The sequence below is a fragment of the Erythrolamprus reginae genome, chromosome Z (genome assembly GCF_031021105.1).
Source record: "Erythrolamprus reginae isolate rEryReg1 chromosome Z, rEryReg1.hap1, whole genome shotgun sequence".
NCBI classification, from domain to species: domain Eukaryota; kingdom Metazoa; phylum Chordata; class Lepidosauria; order Squamata; family Dipsadidae; genus Erythrolamprus; species Erythrolamprus reginae.
In genome coordinates, this window is record NC_091963.1 from 673,109 (window position 1) to 696,260 (window position 23,152).

Here is a 23,152-nt window from a genome sequence, read left to right on the forward strand (position 1 = left end):
CTATCTATCTATCTATCTATCTATCTATCTATCTATCTATCCATCCATCCATCCATCCATCCATCCATCCATCCATCCATCCATCCATCCCTACCTATCTATCTACCTACCTATCTTCTCTTCTCTTCCCTTCTCTAAATAAATATGTATTTGTGGGTGTATATGTATGGATACATGCACCTACCTATTCTAATATATCTACTTCTTTTATACATATACCTATTTTACTTACGCACAAACACACACACAGAGAGAAATAAAATAAAATGCAGAATTTAAAATATTTCCAACCGTTCCTTTCTTGCAGGGCCAGCCCGAAACTGTGCAGGAAGCACTGAGGTTCACCATGGACGTCATCGGAGGGAAGTGAGTGATTGCTGAGGGGGTGTCACCCCATTTTTGTATTTCCCATCCCCCAATGCAACCCTCCAGTTTTTTTCTAGGTACAGGTAGCCCTCAGCTTTGTTTGGTGGCCAAAGTTACAGTGGCCCTGAAATAAGTTGACTTTTCCATGTTTTTTCTCACAACCCTTGCCACATTCCCCGTGGTTACGTGATCACAATTTGGATGCTTGGGTAACTGACTCATGGTTATGACGGTCAGGGTGATTCCCTTTTGCAACCTTCACTTAATAACCGGCATAATAATCCCAGCGGCCGATTAGGTCCCTCAGAGTTGGCTTTCTCCGGGTCCTGTCAACTGGGCGGGACCCAGGTGAAGAGCCTTCTTTGTGGCGGCCCCGGCCCTCTGGAATCAGCAACCCCCGGAGATTAGAATTTGAGTGTGGTGTGATTGTGTAGTATTGATAAATAATAATAATAATAATAACAACAACAGCAATAATTTATTAAATTTGTATGCCGCCCCTCTCCAAAAACTTGAGGCGACATACAAATTGATTGTTTTTAGTAATAATGGATTTTAACTTGTACTTTTTAATATTAGATTTGTATTATATTGTATTGTTATTGTTACTGTGAGCCGCCTTGAGTCTTCGGAGAGGGACGGCATACAAATCTAATAAATAATAATAATAATAATAATAATTATTATTATTATTATTATTAATCAACAGCAGTGATTCACTTAACAACAGGTGGCAAGAAAAGAGTGAGTTTTGTGACCTCTTCTTCTTCCTCCTTCTTAGGTATAATTCATCCAAAAAAGACAACGACTTCATCTACCACGAGGCTGTGCCTGTGCTGGATACTTTGCAGTCTATTAAAGGTACTGGGGGGGGGGGGGGAAGAGGGGGGGGGGCTCCGCTCCCAGAATTCCCCAGCCAGCATGCCTCCAAGGGTGGAATTCAGGGCTGGTTTGCAGGCAGGCTGACCCCTCCCAACTCTCATGGGGGGGGGGGGTGAGAGGTGTCTCAGGGGTGGGGGCTTATGGGTAACCCCTGTCATTGCCATTCCTTCCCACCAGGGGCGTCATTGGTGAAAGCCCTCCCCGTCAACCCCACCGATCCAGCCGTAACCGGCCCGGATATTTTCGCCAAACTGGTGCCGATGGCTGCCCACGAAGCCTCGTCGCTCTACAGGTAGGGAGGTGGAGCGGACCAGAGAGGAACCCCCTTCCTGTGGGGCAAGGCTGGGGGGGGGGGCAATCCAGCCCAAAAGCTGGGATTAAACGTGGAAACGAATCGGGAGGCCAATCGCAGTTCACACAAGAGCATCAGGATATGTACTGACCAGTAGCGGGTTGTACCCAGTACGGCTTGGGTCGGGGTTCCAGTAGTGGAAATTGAGAAGCGCATACACCTCCACGCCCCCAATGCGCAGCAAGCAGAATCTCACGCGAGGATGCTCTCGTGCACGAGATTTCGCCGATTTTCGGTGGTTTTTTGATTCTGTGCATGCATGGAAGCAAAGAAATAATAATAATAATAACAACAACAGCAACAACAACAACAATAATAATAATAATAATTTATTGGATTTGTATGCCGCCCCTCTCCGCAGACTCGGGGCAGCTAACAACAACAATAAACACAACATGTACAATCCAATAATAAAAACAACTACATCCACACAGACATACCATGCATAACTTGTAGTGGCCTAGGGGGAAGGGCTATCTCAACTCCCCCATGCCTGGCGGTATAAATGAGTCTCGAGTAGTTTACGAAAGGCAAGGAGGGTGGGGGCAATTCTAATCTCCGGGGGGAGTTGGTTCCAGAGGGCTGGGGCCACCACAGAGAAGGCTCTTCCCCTGGGGCCTGCCAAACGACATTGTTTAGTCGACGGGACCCGGAGAAGGCCAACTCTGTGGGACCTTATCGGTCGCTGGGGTTCCAGAGGTACTCTTGTCCAATGCCATGTAGGGCTTTAAAGGTCATGACCAACACTTTGAATTGTGACCGGAAACTGATGGGCAGCCAATGCAAGCCACGGAGTGTTGAAGAAATTGCCCCAAAATTGGCAAAATCTCGCATGCCTGAGCATCCTCACACGAGATTTCCCTTGCGGCACATGCGCAGAAGCAGGTGCAGCAAGGGAAACCAAGGAGGCTTCAGCAATGCAGAGCGATGGAAGCATTTTCCTTTCTCTGGGCGCTTGGAGAGGGAAAAGAAACGCTCCCTTCGCTCTGGGCAGCGACTGTCCTCCTCCTCCTCTTCCTCCTCCTCCTCCTCCCACACATTATGTGCTTTTACATTGATTCCTATGGGAAAAATGGCTTCTACTTGCACACTTTTCTAGTTAAGAACCTGGTCATGGAACGAATTAGGTCCTTAAGCAGAGGTGCCACTGTACCGGAGGGTGTAAGATACAGTTCTAAGCAGCAGGTTGAACATATATTTTCCTACTTACGTGATTTGCATTCGCTAACTTCTCCTTTTCTGCATAAGGGCATGTTATCCACTACAAAGTCGTTATTGGCAGATGGATGGCACGGTTGTCCAAGCGTTTTGTAAGGAGTAAGAATCTTGCCTGGGGCAGAACCCGGGGTTCAGACTTTGTCATATGAATACTCTGAACCTGGGCGCACAAATAAACCTGTGTCACTCTGTCCCTTTGGGGTCTCCTCATCCAGCTGCAGCGTGGGGAGGAGGAGGAGATGGAGGAGGAGGGGGAGGACTGTGGGGTCCTTGGTGGCCTGTGAACTCTTCACAACGTTTCATCGCCCAGCTAGGTAACATCACCAGTGCTGGAAAGCAAGAACCCCACCACCTTTTCCCACTGATGTTGATCTTCCCTAGTTGGAACAAAGCCACCCAGCTCAGAGATTGCCCACGGCGTTGGGTCTCCAGAAGGGTCTGCTGCTCTGCGTTGGTCTCCAGCTTCTAGACGCTTCCCGAGAGGTCAGATGGATCACCTGGTGGTGAGGTCCCCCTTTCAGAAGCCTAGTAGAAGTTTGGCTCAGCTTCCGGTTCCCAGTTTCGCCAGTAAAAGATCTTGTGGACGGTGGAGAAGCTAAGTTGTCTTCTCCATCTGGAGAGATTGTCCGCCCTGATCTCAGGTGGTCTCCTCCTCTCTTCTAACACTGGTGACGTTTCCTAGCTGGGTCATGAGATGTCTGTAAGAAAACCACCAATCAGAGAGCAACAAGGACCCCACAGTCCTTCCTTTCTCCTCCTCATTTCTAATTCTTCGTTGTATTCTAATTCTTTCCCTTCCTCCTCCTGTTTGATTCATCTTCTTCATCTTCTCCTTTTTCACTCGGTTTCTGGTCCTCAGCGAGGAGAAAGCCAAGCTGTTGAGGGACGTCATGGTCAAGATCGACGCCAAGAACGAGATTCTCGAGTATGTACGTTTCCATCCCAGGTTCGGGTGGGATGAGGGGATCAGAAAGCCCATGGTGCAGGTGGGGGAGGGGAGGAAGAGGAGGGGTTCTTGTCTGGGGGGCCCTTCGTTCACTTAGTGACCGTTCGAAGTTCCGACAGCACTGAAAAAAGGGCCCCACTTTTCCACACTTAGTGTCCTTGTATCATGTCATCCAAATTCACACATTTGGCAACCGACTTCAATTTACAGTGGTTGTAACATCCAGAGCCTCTGATTCAGTTAATGACCTCAATGCAGGTGGTCAACATTTCTGGGACTGAGGGAGATGTTGGTACAAGGGAGTTTTGTTCCATTTTACATCCTTTTTGGTTACCGTTGTTAAGTGGATTGCTGTGGTCGATAAGCAAACCGCCCAGTTGTTAAGCGAATCCAGGTTCCCCCGTGGATTTCCCCAGGTGACCCCAGGACGCTGTGATGGTTGTAAATACGAATCGGGGTCTAAGCATCCAATTTTTGATGGTCCAATGGCTGTAAGACTGAAAATGGTCATGTTGGTTTTTTCCCTGCACCGTTGTCACCTTGAATGGTCACTAAATGAAAACTGTTGTAAGTCGGGGACCTCCCTCTGCTGACTTAACTGCAGACAATTCGCTTAACGACCGTGGCAACAAACATTGTAAACCAGGACAATACGATTAAGAATCATCTCGGAAATTTTGGCGGCTCAACGACCGTCATAAGTTGGGTACTATCTGTGTTTATCGGGCAAATCCGACGAATTGGGTAAAGTCTCCTGAGAAGATTTGAGCGACTTCCGGCAGGATGGTGCGCCCAGACAGTCCTCATCTTATGACAGTTCACTTAGCGATGGTTTGAAGGACTGTTTTTCGCCCTTATGTCTGTTCTGGTGTCGCCACCTTCCCAGGCTCCAAACTCCCGATGCTTGGTGACCGGCTCACAGTTACAACGAGCCCGATTCATTTAACGACTGTTGCAGCTGACATTTCACAAGTGCAGGAAGTTGCTTAAACATGGGAGGGGGGGTTGTCTGGGGGCAATATTGGCTTTTCATGGACGTCTCTCTTAGTGACGGAATGGCAGCCGTCAATCGAGGGAGGCCCATTCAGAACATCCTAAACTGGAGCTTCGTCCCGTGGCAGGCAGTTCATGGACTCTCTGCAGCTGGACGCTGAGACGGTGGACAATTTGGACATGTACGACCACATCCCGCCCGTTTTGATGGAGAAGTGCGCGGCACTCAGCGTACGCCCAGAGACCGTGAAAAACCTTGTCCAGTCCATGCAAGGTAAGGGGCCCCAAACAGGGGTGGGCTCCTACGGGTACAGTCAGGTACGCAGAACCAGTAGAAAAAAATGATCCCCCCCCCCTTCTGGGCTCTAGGTATTTATTTATTTATATTTATTTATTATTTGGATTTGTATGCCGCCCCTCTCCAAAGACTCGGGGCGGCTCACAACAAGTGTAAAACAAATCATAAATAATCCAATTAATTAAAATATTTAAAGATTTAAAAAACCCCATATACTAACAGACACACACACAGGCATACCATGTATAAATTAAATGTGCCCAGGGGGAGATGTTTAGTATGTTTTTCCTATCGCAGAAAATGATGTTGAGTGTGTATAATTTTAGAAGAGCTGTGCGTGTGTGTACATACACAGACAGTTTATTTAGTAGATAATATATATTTTTGTGTGCCTGTGTGTAATATGTATGTACACATCTGGCATACACACATAGAATGAAATAGTATATTTTGGATGTTCAGTAATAGTAAATAGATTGGGGAATTGTATCTCTTGGAGGTGAGGAGAGGCCGGGCACCCTAACCCAAACCCTGGACGTGAGTGATGTCAAGTTGGCCACCTTTAAGCCACCCCCGGGCACATGATAGTCAAGCCACTACCACCTGGCCACATGGCTAGCAAGCCACACCCACAAAATAAGCCACGCCCACAGTGTAGCAGTAAAAATTGTTGCAGCCCTTCACTGGTCCGAAAGGACGGTCTTCACCATGGGGTGAGAAGGATGACGGGCTACAAGAATGGTGGAAGGTCTGAAGCATAAAACGTATCAGGAAAGACTTCATGGACTCCATCTGTAGAGTCTGGAGGACAGAAGGGAAAGGGGGGACATGATCGAAACATTTAAATATGTTAAAGGGTTAAATAAGGTCCAGGAGGGAAGTGTTTTTAATAGGAAAGTGAACACAAGAACAAGGGGACACAATCTGAAGTTAGTTGGGGGAAAGATCAAAGGCAACATGAGAAAGTATTATTTTACTGAAAGAGTAGTAGATCCTTGGAACAAACTTCCAGCAGATGTGGTAGATAAATCCACAGTAACTGAATTTAAACATGCCTGGGATAAACATATATCCATTGTAAGATAAAATACAGGAAAGAGTATAAGGGCAGAGGAGATGGACCATGAGGTCTTTTTCTGCCATCAGTCTTCTATGTTTCTATGGTTTGGGCCTTCTGCTGCAGCCCCCTGTCCCATCCCTCCCCTCCCGGTCACTCCTTGCCGGGCCTTAGAAGATAAAGGACAATGACTAGGGATGGAAAAGCTTCTTCTGGCCCTTGTATGTGCTGGACATGCCTTGGTTGCTGGCCCGACCCGGCTACGACTGATGCCGACGTCACTAACCCAAGGGCTGGAGGGGGGGAGATGGGGTCCGGCAGGAGGGGGCAGTGGAGGTTCGTTTGCCAGAAATGTGTGTGCGAGCGGTGAGAACTTCCTCACATTAAGTGGGTGGGCTCGGCCAAAGTGGAGCAAAGGCAAGCGTGAGGTGGACAGCCACTCACTTGAAGAAGGCCTCCCCACTCGTGGGCAGCCAGGGAGTCACAAGAGGAGGAGGAGGGTCACGCTCATTCCTCAACCAGCCCAGATTTCCGAACAGAAGAAAGGAAAAGAGCAGCAAAAGAGAGCTTGCTGGAGAGAGGGAGAAGAGACAGAGACACACAGAGAGAGAGAGACACGCACAGAGAAATACAGAGCGGGGAAGAGACAGGGAGGAGGAGAGAGACACAGAGGGGCCGGAGAAAGAGGGAGGGAGGGGGAGAGAGGAAAGGGTTTTGTGGTTCCTGGTTCTCTGCCCTAATGACCGGCTGGGTAGGCGTGGCCAAAGGGCCACCCAGATTTTGAGGCTCCCAGTGTTTTGTTCTTTTTCTGTGGGAAATGGGTCCAAATGGCTCTTGGGACGGTTTAAAGGTGAAGAGCCCTGAAGGCCTAGAAGGCTCCCCCCCCCCCTGAGAGCAGCACGAGTGGGTGGGTGTGAGGAAAAGAAATAAACGTGGAGAAAATTCATGGACCAGCCAATTAGACATTTAACACCTCCCATTAATCCTTCCTTCCTTCCTTCCTTCCTTCCTCTTTCCTCTCCCTTTTTTTTTTCTTCCTTTCTCTTTCTGTTCTTTGTTTTTCCTTCTTTCATTCCTCTCCTTTCCCTCTCATTCTCTTCTTTCTCTTTATTTCTCTTTCTCTCTACTCCCTCCATCCTTTTTCTTTCTTTTCTCCCTTTCTCTTTCTTTCTCTTTCTTTCTCCCTATTTCTCACTCTCTATTTTTTATTTCTCTGATTTTTCTTTCCTTTTCTTCTTTTCTCCTCTTTTCTCCCTCCTTCTCCTGTGTCTCCTTTTGATTTTTGCTTTTTCTTTCTCTCTTGCTTGTTCTCTCCTTTTTTAAATAATTCTTTGCTTTTTTTCTTTGTTTCTTTTTCCATTTCCTTTCATTCCTTCTTTCTCCTTTCTCTCAATCCTGCTTTTTGCTTTTCTTTCTTTTTCCCTCCCCTCTCCTCCTCCCTCCTTTTCCCACCTTCTCTTCCATTCCCTCCTCTAGTTCTCTCTGGAGTCTTCACCGACGTGGAAGCCTCCTTGAAGGACATCAAGGACCTGCTGGAGGAAGACGAGGGTGAGGAGCAGAAGCTCCGGGAGACCCTGGGCAAGGCCCCCACGCCGCCCCTGGACCCCTCTGCCGGCGGGGTGGCCGAAGTGGCCAAGGAGTGGGCCAAATACCTGGAGGTCCACCAGAAGGCCAGCTTCACCAACACCGAGCTCCACAAAGCCATGAACCTCCATATCACCAACCTCCGACTCCTCAGTGGGCCCCTGGAAGGGGTCAAGGCTGCCCTGCCCAGCCCCAACCTCTCCGAGGGTAAGACTCCTGCCCACCCCCTTAGCCCATTGCAATTCTGCCTGGTTTCCCCCCCCCCCCTATTGAGCGGTTCTGCCTCCGGGCTGGACCCCAAAGGGCATTGTGGGTAAAATTTGGCATGGGTACCTGGAGGTTTAAGGGTTCAGGATTAAGGGTTAGGTGGCATAGCAATAGCATTTAGCACTTAGACATATACTGCTTCCCAGTGCTTTTATAGCCCTCTCTAAGCGGTTGACAGAATCGGCGTATTGCCCCCAACAATCTGGGTCCTCATTTGACCCACCTCGGAAGGAGGGAAGGAGGAGTCAACCTGGAGCCGGTGGGCAGATTTGAACTGCCGAACTGCAGCTTTCAGTCAGATGAAGTAGCCTGCAATGCTGCACTCTAACCACTGCGCCACCCAGGCTCTAGAAGGATTGTTAGGATTAGGATGCTATGGTGGTTAGGGTGAAGGATTGAAAGTGGGGATGAGAATTAAGGGTGAGGGTTAAGGATAAAGGATTTAAAGTTAAAGGACGATGGGAGTTATGGGTGAGGATTAGGGTTAAGGGTCAGGAGTTAGGATTACCGTGGATGAAGGATTAAGGGTGTGGTGAAGCATTAGGATTAATGGTGAGGATTGGGATTAAGGTTGAGAGTGAGGGTTAAGAATGAAGGATTGTTAGGGTGAAGGTTGTGAGAGTTGAGAGACTAGGGTTAGGTTAGGAATTCTTAGGATTGGTATAAATGAGAGCTAGAGGTTAAGGGTGGGAGATTATGGGTAAGGATTAAGGGTAAGGATTAGGGCTGAGGGTTTAGGTTAAGTTTAGGCAAGATTATAAGGCTTTCGTCATAATTATGGAAATGTGCTATTGGTCCCTTTCCTCTCTGCCGTCGTCCCTTGGGACGGTCGCAACGTGGAACAGTCGTACGTCGAGGAGCACCCATTCTTGGTTTTCCAAAAATGAAATTTGAATTTTTAGCTTTGCTTTTGAAGTGTGGCTTGTTTGGTCTTTCCAGCGTGAGGGTTTTCCTCCTGGTTCCTTTTCTTTTCTTTGGGGGAGAAAAACAGGGTGCAGTTTTTGGAAGGGGGTGTTGACACCACTTTTATCCCACTGCCCCCACCCACCCACATACATTCATGCCTGACTTGGCTGTCACTTGCGGTTAGGAAGGAAGGGAAGGAAGGAAGGAAGAAATAAGAAGATGGATGGATGGATGGAGAGAGAGAGAGTTAATACTCTCTTTCCCCACCCACCTTAGACACACACACACACACACACACTCACTCACACAGTCAGTTGAACTCAGGTCTCACCTGCAGATGACCAGCAAGCCATCCAGAATGTCAAGCGTTTACTGGCCAAAGTGCAGGAAATGAGAGACCAGCGAGTGTCCCTGGAGCACCAGCTCCGTGAGATGATCCAGAAGGACGACCTCACCACTTCTCTGGTGACCACCGATCAGTCCGAGATGAAGGTGAGAAGCCAGGATGTAAACCGTGGCTCGTGATGAGCCCCAAGGGAAGGTCAGAGGAAGCGCTTCCCGGATTCTACAGCAGAGCTCCTCCAATGGGTCACTTTTGAGAGGGGAGAACTTCAACTCTCAGAAGTCTCTGGCATTTCCTGTACTTGGACTCCCAGAATCCCCCATGCTCTAAAGATGGCTGAGACTTCCAACGCCCAGAACCCTCCAACTCGTGTGTCTGTGTGTGTAAGAGGTCTGGACTCCGACTCCCAGAATCCTCCAGCCAGCTTCCCTCCCTCTTCTTCCAGAAACTCTTTGCGGAGCAGCTGAAGAAGTACGACCAGATCAAGGTCTACTTGGAGCAGAACCTGGCTGCCCAGGAGAACATCCTCAAGGCTCTGACGGAGGCCAATGTTAAGTATGCCGCCGTCCGGAAGACCCTGGCGGAGGTGGAGCACAAGTGAGTGTGACGGTGTCAGGCAGGAGTGAGACGTTGCTTCAGCTCAGGGCAGTCAGCACGAGTGGTTAGGAAGGACCACTCAGACCATTTTCTGGGAGGTGGGAAGATGTCGACATGTCCACTTAAGATCTACCTTGCGCGGAGGTCTCATTGGGGCGTTCTCGGTGCCCTCTGGGCTTGGTGGTTTTCTTTCAGACGTCTCTCAATTCAACTAGGGAACAAAATCAGTGTGAGAAGAGAGGGAGGCTGATGGAGTGGGAGGAGGAAGAGAAAGAGAAGGAAGAAGAAAGGGACCGTAGGCTCCTTGGTGTTTTCTGAGCTTTTCTTGCAGATGTTTCATGACCGAAGAGGAGGAGGAGAGAGAGAGGGGCTTTATGCAGATATAATTCTTGACTTACAACAGTTCACTTAGTGGCCGTTCAAAGTTAAAAAGGCATTGAAAAAAAAGTTACCTAGGGCCATTTTTCTCCCTTAATGTTTTTCACTCGTGATCAAAATCCAGACGCTTGGTAAGCGACTCATCGTTATGATGGTTGTGGCGTCATTTTCGGTGACCTTCCAACGACAAAGCTCAATTTCACTTAACAACCTGGTGACTCGTTAAACGATTTCAGTGATTGGCTCAAGAATGGCCGCCTGAACGAGGCTTAGCGATGAGAATTCCTGGGCTCTGATTGGGGCTGTATCTCGAGGACACTCTTGCAGTCCTGAGCAGATCTGTCGTTAACATTGAACGGTCAGGAAGGAACTGGTCGTAACTCCAAGACTCTGTGTTTTCACCTGCTGGAGGGAAAATCTTTTTTTTTAATCCCCTGGCTTCTCTTTTTGTCTCCTCGTCCCTCCTTTTTTCACCCCTTCGTTCTTTGACCCCATTGCAGATGGAACACGACCCTCCAGACTTTGGTGGCTTCCTATGAAGCCTACGAAGACTTGATGAAGAAGTCGCAAGAAGGGAAAGAATTCTACGCCGACCTAGAGGGCAAAGTGGCCAAACTCCTGGAAAAAGCACAGGCCGCCTGCAAAACAGCCGACACTGCCCGCCGGGTGATCGCAGAGAAGTGAGTGGTTCCTTGTGGAAGCGTGGTGGGGGTGACTGCCTTTCAAACGGTGTTTCTGGCTGGGGGATTCTGGGAGTTGAAGTTCTCCACCCTTAAAAGTGTGCTCTGGGGGATTCTGGGAAATGAAGTCCCAGCATCTTAAAGCAGGCCAGCTGTGGAATTCTGGGAATGTAGGTCGTCCCCTCTTAAACATTCTGGCTGGGAAATTCTGGGAGTTGACGTCCACTCCAAGCAGTCTGGCTCTGGAATTTCCATGACTTCTCTCCTGCGTGAATATCCAGTGAGCAAAGGAGGCCATTCACTATGGTCAACTCACTGTGGACAAGTCGCCACGGGATCAAGCAAGTTCAAAAATTCAGTGGACTTGTGCCCAATAACACTAAAATAAAACAATAATAAAGTCAATCACAAAACTTGTGTTTTGTGATTGAATATTATGTTTTGACAAAAACGTGGTCACCAATAATAAAAGTAACCAAATGAAACAATCAATACAACATTTAATCATCCCATGACAAGGTATCCTGTAATTGGTAGGGCGGTGCTGAGTTGTCCTAGGCCAGTGATGGCGAACCTGTGGCATGGGTGCCACAAATGGCACACAGAACCATATCTGCTGGGATGCGAGCTGTTGCCCTAGCTCAGCTCCAGCATGCATGTGTGAACCAGCCAGCTGAGTTTTGGCTCACACAGAGGCTCTGGAAGGGTGTTTTTGGCTTCCAGAGACCTCTGGGAGGACGGGGGGGGCGTTTTTACCCTCCCCTGGCTACGGAGAAGCCTTCGGAGTCTGGGGAAGGGAAAAACGAGCCTACTGGGCCCACCAGAAGTTGGGAAACAGTCCGTTTCCGGCCTCCAGAGGGCCTCCGGGGGGTGGGGGAGGCTGTTTTCGCCCTCCCCAGGCATTAAATTATGGGTGTGGGCACTCACGCATGCATGATAACACATACACACATTCTTTCGGCACCTGAGGGGAAAAAGGGTTGCCATCACTGTCCTAGCCTTATCCAAACACCTCTGCTTCTTCCAACAGGGGGATGAAGAAGAAGGTTCCCTGCCGGCCCACCACCTCGAAACCTGTTCTCCAGAAGAAAGCGTCAGAGGCAGAGCTGGCCTGCGAGCCGCTGGGCCTGGCCTCCATCTCACTGGCCGATCTGCCTGAGGAACTGCGCAGCCTCCCGCCAGAAATCCTGGCCGCTCACCTGGCGCAGCTCCCTGCTGATGCTCTGGCGGCGCTACGTAGCGAGCCATCTTTGCCCCCCACGGGGGTCATGGGTCCGGCAGGCGAGGCCTTTGGGGGAGCCCTCCCGCTCAGGCCACCTTTCGACCCGGGCCAGTTCCCGGTCACTGGACCCTCTCCTCGGCAGTATCAGCCAGCCAGGATGTCTGCCGTCTCTGGACAAGCTCCTTTCCCTGTACTGGCTCCCCGCAGCTCTGCGCCATCCCCTCTGCCGAATTCACAAGTCTATCCACCAGGGGCTACCACTGTTCGAGGCCCAGCCCTCACCCCGCACCCAGCGATATATCCTGGTCCACCTCTGCCGACCCAGAGGACGTCTCCACAGCATGGACCAATGTCTCGTCCAGCCCCAGGGTCCGTTTATGGGGTCAGGCCAGTAGCTCCATCTAGTGGGGTACTACCGAGAGGCCCACCCTCCTCTCTGGCCATGAGACCTCCCGCCACGGTGCCTGGCCACTTTGTGGCCCCTCATTTCCCACCACATGCTCAGGTGGTACGGCCTGCCACCACCACAGTGGACAGCCTGCAAGCCCCCATCTCCAGTTGCACAGCTCCGCAGGGGATGTCCAGCTCCCTCCCCCAGTGGGCAGGGCCTCCTCCTCAAGGGGGCTTTGTAGGAGGGCCCCCAGGCTCCGCCCCCTACCCTTTCGGCTATGTCCCGGCAAGTACGGCGTCCTTCCTGCCTCCGTTCTCAGCTGCTCAGACCCAACCCTGCTTCCCACCACAGGGACCACTTCATGCAACCTCTGATCGCCCAGCTTGCTTGCAAACAATGCCCAACATGCTTCCCTCGCAGCAGCAGCAGCAGCAGATGCCCCACTTCTTGCCCCAAACCCAGCAGCCACAACCAGCCTTTCCCCAGCCATACCCAGCCCAGCCCCCAGTCCGACCGGGGCTCCCAAATCCGATCCCCACGCATTCCACTAGCCAAGGGCAGCTGCCACTCCAGATGGGGCCTCGACATTATCAGCTGCTGCCACGGGACCCACTGCCGCCCCACTCGGGCAGCTTGGCCTTCTCCACCCCAGCCCCAAGGGGCATGATGGGCCCCATCCAGCAGGTCCCTCTTCACCCTTCTGGTACGGCAGCCCCCATGACATTTGCTCCGTCGTCAGCCCAGATCCCGGGAGTCCCTGTAGGGTTGGCCGGCCCTCAGCCACCTCCTCCGGTTAGCCAGCCTCCCCTCCAACATGTCCCTCCTGCCCCGAGTCCTGTCGGAGGGACTGTTCCCCCACTGGCTCCCTCTCCTCGTCCTTCCATGGCCCTCCCACCCCCCTGCCTTTTGCCCTCCCAAATGCCCCCATCCTCGCTGACTCCTGGCCCTTCATCCTTGCCCCAGGTGGCCTCCGAGGTCCCCTTCCAGCGCCACAGCTCCTCCACCGATGACCTGCTCTCCTCCAGTCCCGAGAGCCAGCATGGCGGTCCCAAGGCACCTGTCGGGCAGCCCCTCCTTCAACCCACCAAGGCCGACGCCAAGGACGGCTTGAAGCCCAAAGCCGTCCAGCTGATTGAGAACGATCCGTACGAGAAACCGGAGCGTCTTTGGCGTCTCCTGTCTGAGCTAGAACGTTTCCAAGAACGGGTGTCCCGGTTGGAGAACAGCCCCACGCCAGGCACGGTCAGCGAGCTGGACAACATCTGGAAAGAGCTTCAAGACGCCCAGGAGAAGGATGCGCGACAGCTGTCGATCGCCATCGCACGTTGTTACACTATGAAGAACCGGCACCAGGACATCATGCCGTACGACCGGAACCGAGTGATCCTTCAGTCGGGCAAGGATGACTACATTAACGCTAGCCGTATTGAGGATCTTTCCTCCTACTGCCCCACCATTATCGCCACACAGGCCCCGCTCGTGGGCACCGCCTCGGACTTCTGGCTGATGATCTATGAGCAGAAAGTCTCGCTGGTGGTCATGCTAGTCTCGGAGCAGGAGATGGAGAAGGTAGGTTGATGGTTATCGGCAGGTGGGGGTGGCCACTCCTGCTGCTATTGGTGTGCTGTGCGTGCGGCTTCGTGTCTCCAGCGTGTGTGCATGTCCGAACGAGATTTTGCTTCCATGCACGCGCAGGAAGCAAAATCTCATAAGGGGACTTGTGCATGTGAGATTTATGTGGGTTTTTTTGCTTCTGCGCATGTGCAGAAGCAAAAGATTGCAGAAATCTCATGCAAGTGCACGTCCCCTCATGAGATTTTGGTTCCTGTGCATGCGCAGAAGCAAAATCTCACTCAGACACATGCACCAGGGATATGAAGCGTGCGCAGCTCAATTTTTGCTACCGGTGCATCATTCGTACCAGTAGCAACCCAATACTGATTGTCGGTGGCCATGGCTTTGGTCCTCCAGGCTTCTTGGCACTCTACTGAGCTGGAGAAAGGGTTAGGCTCTGCCTTTGCTAGGAACCAGGGTGGGCGAGGGACAAGCTTTCTCTCCTCCCCTCCTTTTCTACTTCCTGTTATGCTGGGCCTTTGGCAGTTAGCCCCCTTTGAGTTCAGATTAACTTTCAAACACACAGCCAGTAAGAATAAATCAAGTTTATAAGTCTTGCAAAAACAATTCCCAAGAGGAGTCAGATTACTCTGACCCAAAAGTCCTTTGATGCTGGAGCATGACAAAACAAAGGGGTAAATGATGCAGCTATAAAACCACATTGCTCACACACCAAATTCCTCAAAGCTCTTTGACACTGAAATATGCAAAGTTCCCCAGAGTCCTTGAACACAGGAAGCACCCCACGCTGTTTCAATCTTCTTCCAAAACGCTCTCTCACCAAACGGATAAACGCCCACTCCCAGAGTCCCAACCTCCCTTATTTATCATGAACTCATTAGCTTAATTACCCCTTGAACAGCTGTACGCTCTTATCTCCTTTGATGCCTGTGCAACTGTTCCCTACATGCCATAATCCTGCGCACACGGGGGTCCAAAATTGTGTCCTCCAAAATAGCGTCCCCTTTAGAGTCTGATGACTCCCTAATTGGAGAGCTGACTGGTGGGCTGGCTGCACCCGTCTCCCTGTCTGTCTCCTCTCCCCCACTGTCTGGGTCTGCTAATGAGCCAGTTTCACAGCCGATTCAGCTGGCACAACCACACAGGCCTCCCATAAACCAAGGATTCCCATAAATCTACATCAAACTCCCCAGCTGCAGGAGCTGGCCCAGAGCTAACCCCAACACTTCCTCTCCTTTTCCGTCTCTTCTTTCCCTTCTCCTCACCCACTTCTTCCTCTCTGCTAACTCCACTCCCTACAAGCCCTGATGACGTTACCCAATTGGGTCATGGGACGTCTGCAAGAAAAACAGCCATCTCAGGGATCACCAAGGACCTCCTCCTCTAAAAACTCCACTCTCCTCTAGCCCTGATGATGGTACCTAGTTGGGTCATGAAATATCGGCAAGAAAACTACCAAACAACAATCCTCCTTTTCCTCTTTCTCCTAGTACTGATAATGTTACCTAGTTGGGTCATGAGACATCTGCAAATAAATCTATTAAATTTAGAGAGCATCAAGGACCTTACAGGCCTTTTCCCCCTCTGAATTGACAATAATTGAACAGGGCTTTCCCATTCTCCTTCTTCAGATCAGGACTCCAACTTCCATCCTCCTCAGCTCTCCTGGTTGTTGTTGACAGGATAAGTCATCTACTTCTGCACCTCTGTAGTCAGTTTTCTAAGCAGGCCTTGGCACCCAACCATCTATCTCCATCTTCTGAGCTACTCCGCCCCAGCCAGAAGAGCAACGGCTGAGGAAGATGGAGCTTGGAGTCCTGATCTGAACAAGCAGAGATCTTCCCTGGGACTCAGCTTTGGAGGGGAGTCTCAGTATTGTCTCCTCCTTATTTTTTTTTCTCTCCATCTTGGCTCGGCAGCAAAAAGTGGTACGATACTTCCCGACGGAGCGAGGCCAGCCCATGGTCCACGGCCCCATCACCCTGGTCGTCACCAGCCTGAAGGCGACCCCCACCCACGTGGAGAGGATGATCACATTGCAATTCCGCGACCAGAGTCTGAAACGGACCATCATCCATCTTCAGTTTTCTTCTTGGCCAGAGCTGTATGTAACTTGGGGTCAATGGGAAAAAAGGGAGGAGCCAGCCATAGCCCCATAGGGCAGTGGGGTGATGGGTGAGCCAGCCTGGCTTGTGGGCAGCATACAGATGAAAAGGTCTATGGATAGCAAGATGGACAGCATGTGGAGTGAATTACCATATTTTTGGAGTATTAGACGCACCCCCCCCCCTTAAAGAGGGTGGAAATGTTTGTGTACCTTACACACTGAATACAGCCATTTTTGGCCTTCTGAAGCCCCGCCCCTGCATCCCATGTTTGTTAGTACTATGTACATAACAGTTGGGTTTGGCAGTATATAAACAAATTAACAATGAATGCTCGTATGTATTGAAGCACTATAGCTTTTATAGTTAGTGTTGCAGATGGCCACTAGAGGGAGCCAGAAGCATGATTCTCTCTCTCTCTCTCTCTCTCTCTCTCTGTTATTTCTCTGTTTGGTATTGCTGATTCATGGTGACTGCTGTAGTAAGAACTGTGTGTTCAATGATAGTTTATGTATTTGTAAGCTGTACAAGTAAGGCTTAAAGTATTGTTAATGTATTGAGAGTTGTTGACTGATTTGACTGTATGACTGGACTACAACTTGAGTATGATGTTTGCTAAAGTAAATACTATTTCATACGCCTTAATGTATCTGGTTTGTATGACAACCATTTATTCCTATCTACTGACTATCTGTGGATATTTGCAAGAATTCCACGTTTCCTTTGCGCAGGTGCATCTTTGGTAACTCAGGGGTCACTCCGCACACTGCTTAACAATGTTTGCAAAAAATGGGCCCGTTTTTCGCACAAATGGCGTGCGCAGAGAGTTTGGGAGACCTGCAGAATGCTCCTGGGGGCTGGGGGGCTGCCTTCCCCCCCACTTTTTCTTACTTTCTTAACTCTTTAAAATCTTGATGCGTCTTATAGTCTGAAAAATACAGTGATGAAAATACAAAATGAAAAACTGTGCAAAAAAAATCCCCCACCTGAATGAACAAATAAAAGAAAATATAAATGGAAGGAATGAAGTAAAATCTTCATGTAAATTTAATAAATGAACAAATGAATGGAAAAGTACAAGTGTAACAACTGGATGGAAAAGAATGAATGAATGGGGGAAAAAAATCAGAATAAATAAAAAAGGGCATATATAAATATAACAAATGAAAGAACTGAAATGAAAAATAAAAAAATATATACAAATTTAGTGTGTGAATGGATGCGTATAAATTTAAAAAGAACGAAAAGATGCACGTATGTCTAATGAGAGAATGAATGAAAAGATACATATGAATTTAGAGAGGAAATAAAAAAGATGCATATATCTTTTATATTCCTATATAAAACACAGGAAATGGTATAAGGGCAGACGAGATGGGCCATGAGGTCTTTTCCCGCCCTCAGTCTTCTATGGTTTCTATGTTTCATATAAATGTAATACATAAAAGCCACCTGAAAAATGAAAACTGTGGAAAAAAATGAATGAAGGAATGAAAGAAAACACCAAATATGAGGAAGAAACACACAATGAATTATGATAAAATTAATATGATTGAAAAATAAACCTTTGCTAGCTGAGGAATTCTGGGGGTTGAAGTCCACAAGTCTTAAAATTTCCAGGTTGGAGATCCCCGGTATAAAGTGAACGATTGAATGGAAAAAAAACCCCCCAGGAATGAATGAATGAATGAATGAATGAATAGAAAAATGCATATAAATTGAATAAGTAAATGAAGGAATTAAAAAGGGCACATAAATTTAATAAATGAATAAACCCCATGTGAACAGAAATGGATGAAGGAAAAGTGTGCAAATTGGGCGAATAGAAGAAAAGGAGGGGGGGGCATACAAATCGAATAAATGAAAATGAAATGAAATGAAATGAAATATAAACTTAATAGACGGAATAAACCACGTACCAATGAATAAATGAAGCAATGAATATATAAATTGTATGAAGAGTTGAATATCTGACCTATTAAGTTCATACATGGTATTTTTCTTCCATTCCCTCAAATGTTATGCCTGGACTCTTCCTGCAGTGGCCTGCCGGACAGCAAAGGGAATCTGCTTCGGTTTATCCAGGACGTGCACAGTCATTACCTACATCAGCGACCCCTCCACACCCCCATTGTGGTCCATTGCAGGTAATATTGGGGGGTGGGGGGCGCAAGGAATGCCCCAGAACATTGTGGGGTTCAGGGAGGAGTCCACTGCCAGTCTTGCTCCTGTCAGTCTGGGTCTTTGGGAGGGTAAATGACAGTTTGCCTCCGCCCACTTGCAGCAGTCCATTCGCCCCAGCCATCTCACTGCCGGTCAGCTTCCCACCGGGCAAGAGTTAACACTGATGTGAAGGAAATGGTGGAATAGAAATGTTATAAAGACAGGACACAAAAGGAGGGACAGTGAAATGAGAAATTTAACAACTTTTTAAAATTTAAAATAAATAAACTGGCACTGCCGATTTCTCCTACGGCAATGAGTTGGCTGAGGTGAGTTGGCTTTGACATCCTGCAACAAGTTGACCGTGCTGAGTTATCCCGCAGTGAGTTGGCTACGGCAGGCTGCCCCCCGCGACAAGTTGGCCATGGCGCATTGCCAGGCAGCTAGTTATCTTGCAGCTAGTTGATTGTGGCGAGTTGTCCCACGGCGAGTCGAATTTGGCGTCCGGCAACAAGTTGATTGTGGCAAGTTATCCTGCAGCGACTTGACCCGTGGTGAGTTGTCCCGCAATGACTTGGCCGTGGCAAGTTGTCCTGCAGCGAGTTGTCATGTGGCGAATGGGCTGTGTTGAGCCGCCCCATTCCGCTTCTGAGATTGGTTCCCCCGGAGCGCAGCCTTCGCATAAATTCACCCCACGTGTTTAGCGGATTGTCCAGGACCGTTGGAGAAAGGATGCGCCAGATCTTTCTGAACTGCTCTCCGGTCTTCTTCCCGGCAGCTCTGGCGTGGGCCGCACGGGCGCCTTCTGCCTCCTCTACGCCGCCATGCAGGAGGTGGAAGCCGGCAACAGCATCCCGGATTTGGTTCAGTTGGTGAAGTGCATCCGTCGGCAGAGGAAACACATGCTGCAGGAGAAGGTGCGGAAGTGGGCGGGGCAGACCCCGGGGTAGCGGAGGTGGACAGCGCTAGGGATCTTGACAGGCAGCGTCTCCTGCAGGTCCACCTCCGGTTTTGCTACGAGGCGGTGCTGAAGCACACGGTGCAGGTGTTGCAGAGACACGGCGTGATGGCCGTCGCTTCCGCAAGCAAGCCGGCCAGCAGTAGTGCCCAAAAGGTGAGGAGGGGGAGGGGTTGGAGAAAGAGGAGGATTTGGGGGTGGGCCCCCTGTGGAGGGGAGGAGAAGCAGCATTGGGATCCTATCTGGCCGGGGGGGGACACGGGAGTTACGGTGGGAGAAATGGTGACGTGTGTGCTGCTCTGGGTGACGGGCAGGCGCACATGGAGCGAGATTTGGATTCTGCACATGCGCAGGAAGCAAAATCTCAGGAGAGGCAGCCTGGACACGCGAGATTTCGGCAATTTTCTCTGGCTTTTTGCTTCCCCGCATGTGCTAAAGCAACACACACACACCCCAAAATCTCGTGAGTGCACATGTCCTTTCATGGGATTTTGCCCCCTGTGCCTGCGCATAAGCCCACCAGAGATGCATGGCAGCGTGCGCAACGCACCAGTAGTGGTGGGAGGCGGCAACCCTTCACTGACCGATCCAGAAGAAACTTATTTAAGTCACATGTGCCCCGAACAAGATGTGAATTCCTGGGTGGGGAATTCTGGGAGTTGTAGTCCAGAAGTCTTAAAAAGGGCCAAGATTGGACAACACACACACACACACCCATCCTCTGGTTTAGACAATGACCTCTGCACTACAGTCAGTCCTCATTGTACGGCTGCAATTGCGGCCCCAAATTTATGTGGCTAAGCAACAGTTCGACGTGTCCCATTTTTACGTGGATGAAGCGAATCGTGGAAGTCCTTAAATTGGTAATCCGGTTGTTAAGTGAATCTGGCTTCTCCATTGGCTCTGATGGCTGGAAGGTCACCAAAGGGGGAATCACGTGACACACATACACACACACACACCGGAGATGCCACAACTGTCATATAAGCGAGTCAGTTGTCAAGCTTTCACGGCTGCTGTAACTCAGAACGGTCTCTACGTGGCCTGGTGTAAATTGGAGGACCTTGCGCTCTGTTCAGCCTCCCACTCTCTCCTAGGTGTATCTCCCGCAAGACCCCCAAGATCTGGTCTTGGGGGGCGACGTCCCCATCAGCTCCATCCAAGCCACCATTGCCAAGCTCAGCATCCGGCCCCTCCCGGGCGGCCCCGAGCCTCCCCCCAATGGCCGAGGGTTGGAAGTGGCGCCTCCTGTGCCCCCCTTGGATGCGGCACTCCTGCCAGCACCAGCTCCTGCTGCTCCGCAAACCTTTCCCGACCTGGGCTGCGTGGAGAGCGCTCCAGGGTTTTCTCCACTGCTCACTCCTGCTCCGGCCTTGCCCGAGACAGCGGCCGCTTCAACCGTCGAGACGAGCAGCTCCACGGAAGAGGAGAGAAGTGAGGAGAAGGTGGAGAGTCTCCCGCGGACAGAGCCGGTGTTGTCTACGCGGACTCTGCCCACCACCTCCTCCTCCTCCTCCTCTTTGGAGCTCCTGGCGTCGCTCACCCCGGAGGCCTTCACCCTGGACAGCTCGCTGAAGGGGCGGCACAAAGTGAGCAAGCAGAGTTTCCTCCAGCCGCAGAACGGGGAGGGTCTGCGAGGAGCCCTCCCCAGCGATGACCCTCTCAGCAAGCTGGACCCCCTCTGGACCCTCAACAAAACCTGAATGGATGCCGCAATGCCCCTCTCCCCCCTCGTGCCCCTCCATCCTCCTGGACCCACCTTCCTCGTCTCTGGTGGGGTTCCTGGCAAGACAGCGGTATCTCGGCCAGGGACCGGCCACCTCCCGGGTACGCCATGCTGCCTCTGGAACGCTCTTGGCCGTGCTTACGGGTTGTTCAAAACACGGCCGTTGCCAGACACTCGGAACGGTTACCGTTTGCCTTTACATCCCGCCTCCTTCCAGCCTCAGCCAGGGACACTGACCGGGACCAGGTGTCTGTTACGGTTCGCCTCAAACGGCTGGGGAGTCGAGTTGGGAGCAAAGTTGCAACGCCCACTAGCTTCCTTATTACGCCTGCTCAAAGCTCTGGGGGCTGATGTGGGGAGGGGGGCACACAGACGGTTCGTTGGTTCAACACACACCCCGGCCATAATCTCACCTTACGTCTCCCATTCTAGGGTGAGTAAAGTTGGGATGAGCCACTAAAGGGCTTGGGGGTCTCCTACTGCCCGCTTCTCATTCCTCCCTCCCCCATAACAGCTGCTAGGACTTGAGATGATCCAGTTGATCCTCCCAAATTTTGGGGTGTGGGCACGAGGGGCCCCATACAAGTGGGCGAGCCTTGGTTGACTCTCGGTGGCACGTGGCATTTCGCAGGGTGTTTCCTTAGGTGTCCAGATTCGGTTTCCCATAGGTTCTATTTTTCTAATTGTGTTTCCCTCCCCCACCCTTGAAATGGCCAGACCATGGGGGGGGTTTTCCCTTGCTGCTTGGCCCACCCTCCGTCCAGTGATGCTGAATATCGAGCCACATGGGCTATGGAACCCATTTTAATGGCTATTGAAAAATGTGTGCGGACGCTCTTGGCAGACGGTGTGACCCCTGGAGCAGGTGCCCCACACTCCAAGGAATGGGGAGCAGTGGGCATCCAAAATGGCCCCCACCCCTCAATGAAACAAAAGCACAGGGAGACCGACTGCTCTCTGCCCCAAAGAACATTGATAAATCGCAGGTTCCGCCAACCGTTGCTTTGCCTTGACCAGTCTTGGAAAACGTTTAATTTTTTCTTCTTCCTTCTGTAAAAACGTGGCTCTTGGGTTTCCGGTTTCCAAACTTCCAGTGTCACTTAACCACCAAACTTTTTCAGTCCTTTGCCATGAAAAGCAAATAAAGGGGATGTTGGAGATGGTGTCAGTGTCGGATTGTTTTTCTTTCCCCCTTAATTTAACATTGAATTCATTGACATCCTGTCTTGACCACAGTAACTCTGGGAAGCTTACACTGTTAAAAAAATACTACAGTCCACGTCTGTCTATCATCTGTGATATTCCTCTCGCCCTTCTTTCCCTGTATCCATCCATCCCCATCCAGTCTATCAACCTATCATCGAACCTCAGCTATCCGTTTTTCTATCCTCTCTTACACACACCTCTCTCTCTCACACACACACACACACAAACACGTACACAAGGGGGTCAAACTCAAGGCCCAAGGACCAGATCCACCCGCGAGAGTGCTTAGATCTGGCCTGTGAACCCAGATCTGGACGTAGCAAAGGGCGGTGCCCGTGGTGCCTCTGTCAGCAAAGAGATCTCAGGGTGGCTGTGCGTGGCCCTCCCAAGCTCCGTTTTCTCTGGCAGAGCCATCATGGCCAAAACTGGGGCCTGGGAGGGTCAACGTGGATGAAAATGGAGCTTCAATGAGTGACATCAAACTGGCTACCCCCACCCTGGCCGTGCCCCCCAGCCCATCCCAGATCAAACAACCCTGATGTGGCTCTCAAGGAAATTGAATTTGACACCCGATATGTCATCTCTATAACGTCTATCCCAGTGAATCTTCGGAGAGGGGCGGCATACAAATCTAATAAATTATTATTAATTTTTTTTTTTCCTCGAGTGCCAAAAAAGTGTGTGCACGCTATCATGCATGAGCCCACACCCATAATTCAGTGCCTGGGGAGGGCGAAAACAACGTCCCTCACCTCCCAGAGGTCCTCTGGAGGCCGAAAACAGCCTGTTTACCAACTTCTGGTGGGCCCAGTAGGCTTGTGTTTCACCCTCCCCAAGCTCCAAAGGCTTCCCTGGAGTCGGGGGAGGGTAAAAACGCCCTCCCCACCCCCCTGGAGGCTCTCTGGAAGCCAAATACACCCTCCCACACACATGCACAAT

The 23,152-nt window shown here is 50.5% G+C and overlaps 1 protein-coding gene across 1 annotated transcript in view; it reads left to right on the top strand.

Moving 5' to 3' along the window:
• PTPN23 (protein tyrosine phosphatase non-receptor type 23) overlaps nt 1-22,170 on the top strand; it is a 38,047-nt gene extending 15,877 nt beyond the window's left edge. Inside the window, exons 11-25 of the mRNA XM_070729096.1 lie at nt 308-366; nt 1,148-1,227; nt 1,426-1,540; nt 3,678-3,743; nt 4,886-5,031; nt 7,589-7,903; nt 9,207-9,361; nt 9,658-9,809; nt 10,688-10,867; nt 11,898-14,049; nt 15,975-16,159; nt 18,203-18,307; nt 19,102-19,240; nt 19,321-19,437; nt 20,379-22,170. Of these exons, the coding sequence (XP_070585197.1) occupies nt 308-366; nt 1,148-1,227; nt 1,426-1,540; nt 3,678-3,743; nt 4,886-5,031; nt 7,589-7,903; nt 9,207-9,361; nt 9,658-9,809; nt 10,688-10,867; nt 11,898-14,049; nt 15,975-16,159; nt 18,203-18,307; nt 19,102-19,240; nt 19,321-19,437; nt 20,379-20,984 (4,572 nt within the window). The 3' untranslated portion in view covers nt 20,985-22,170. The remainder of the gene's footprint in view (nt 1-307; nt 367-1,147; nt 1,228-1,425; nt 1,541-3,677; nt 3,744-4,885; nt 5,032-7,588; nt 7,904-9,206; nt 9,362-9,657; nt 9,810-10,687; nt 10,868-11,897; nt 14,050-15,974; nt 16,160-18,202; nt 18,308-19,101; nt 19,241-19,320; nt 19,438-20,378) is intronic.
• Nucleotides 22,171-23,152: the final 982 nt, after the last annotated feature.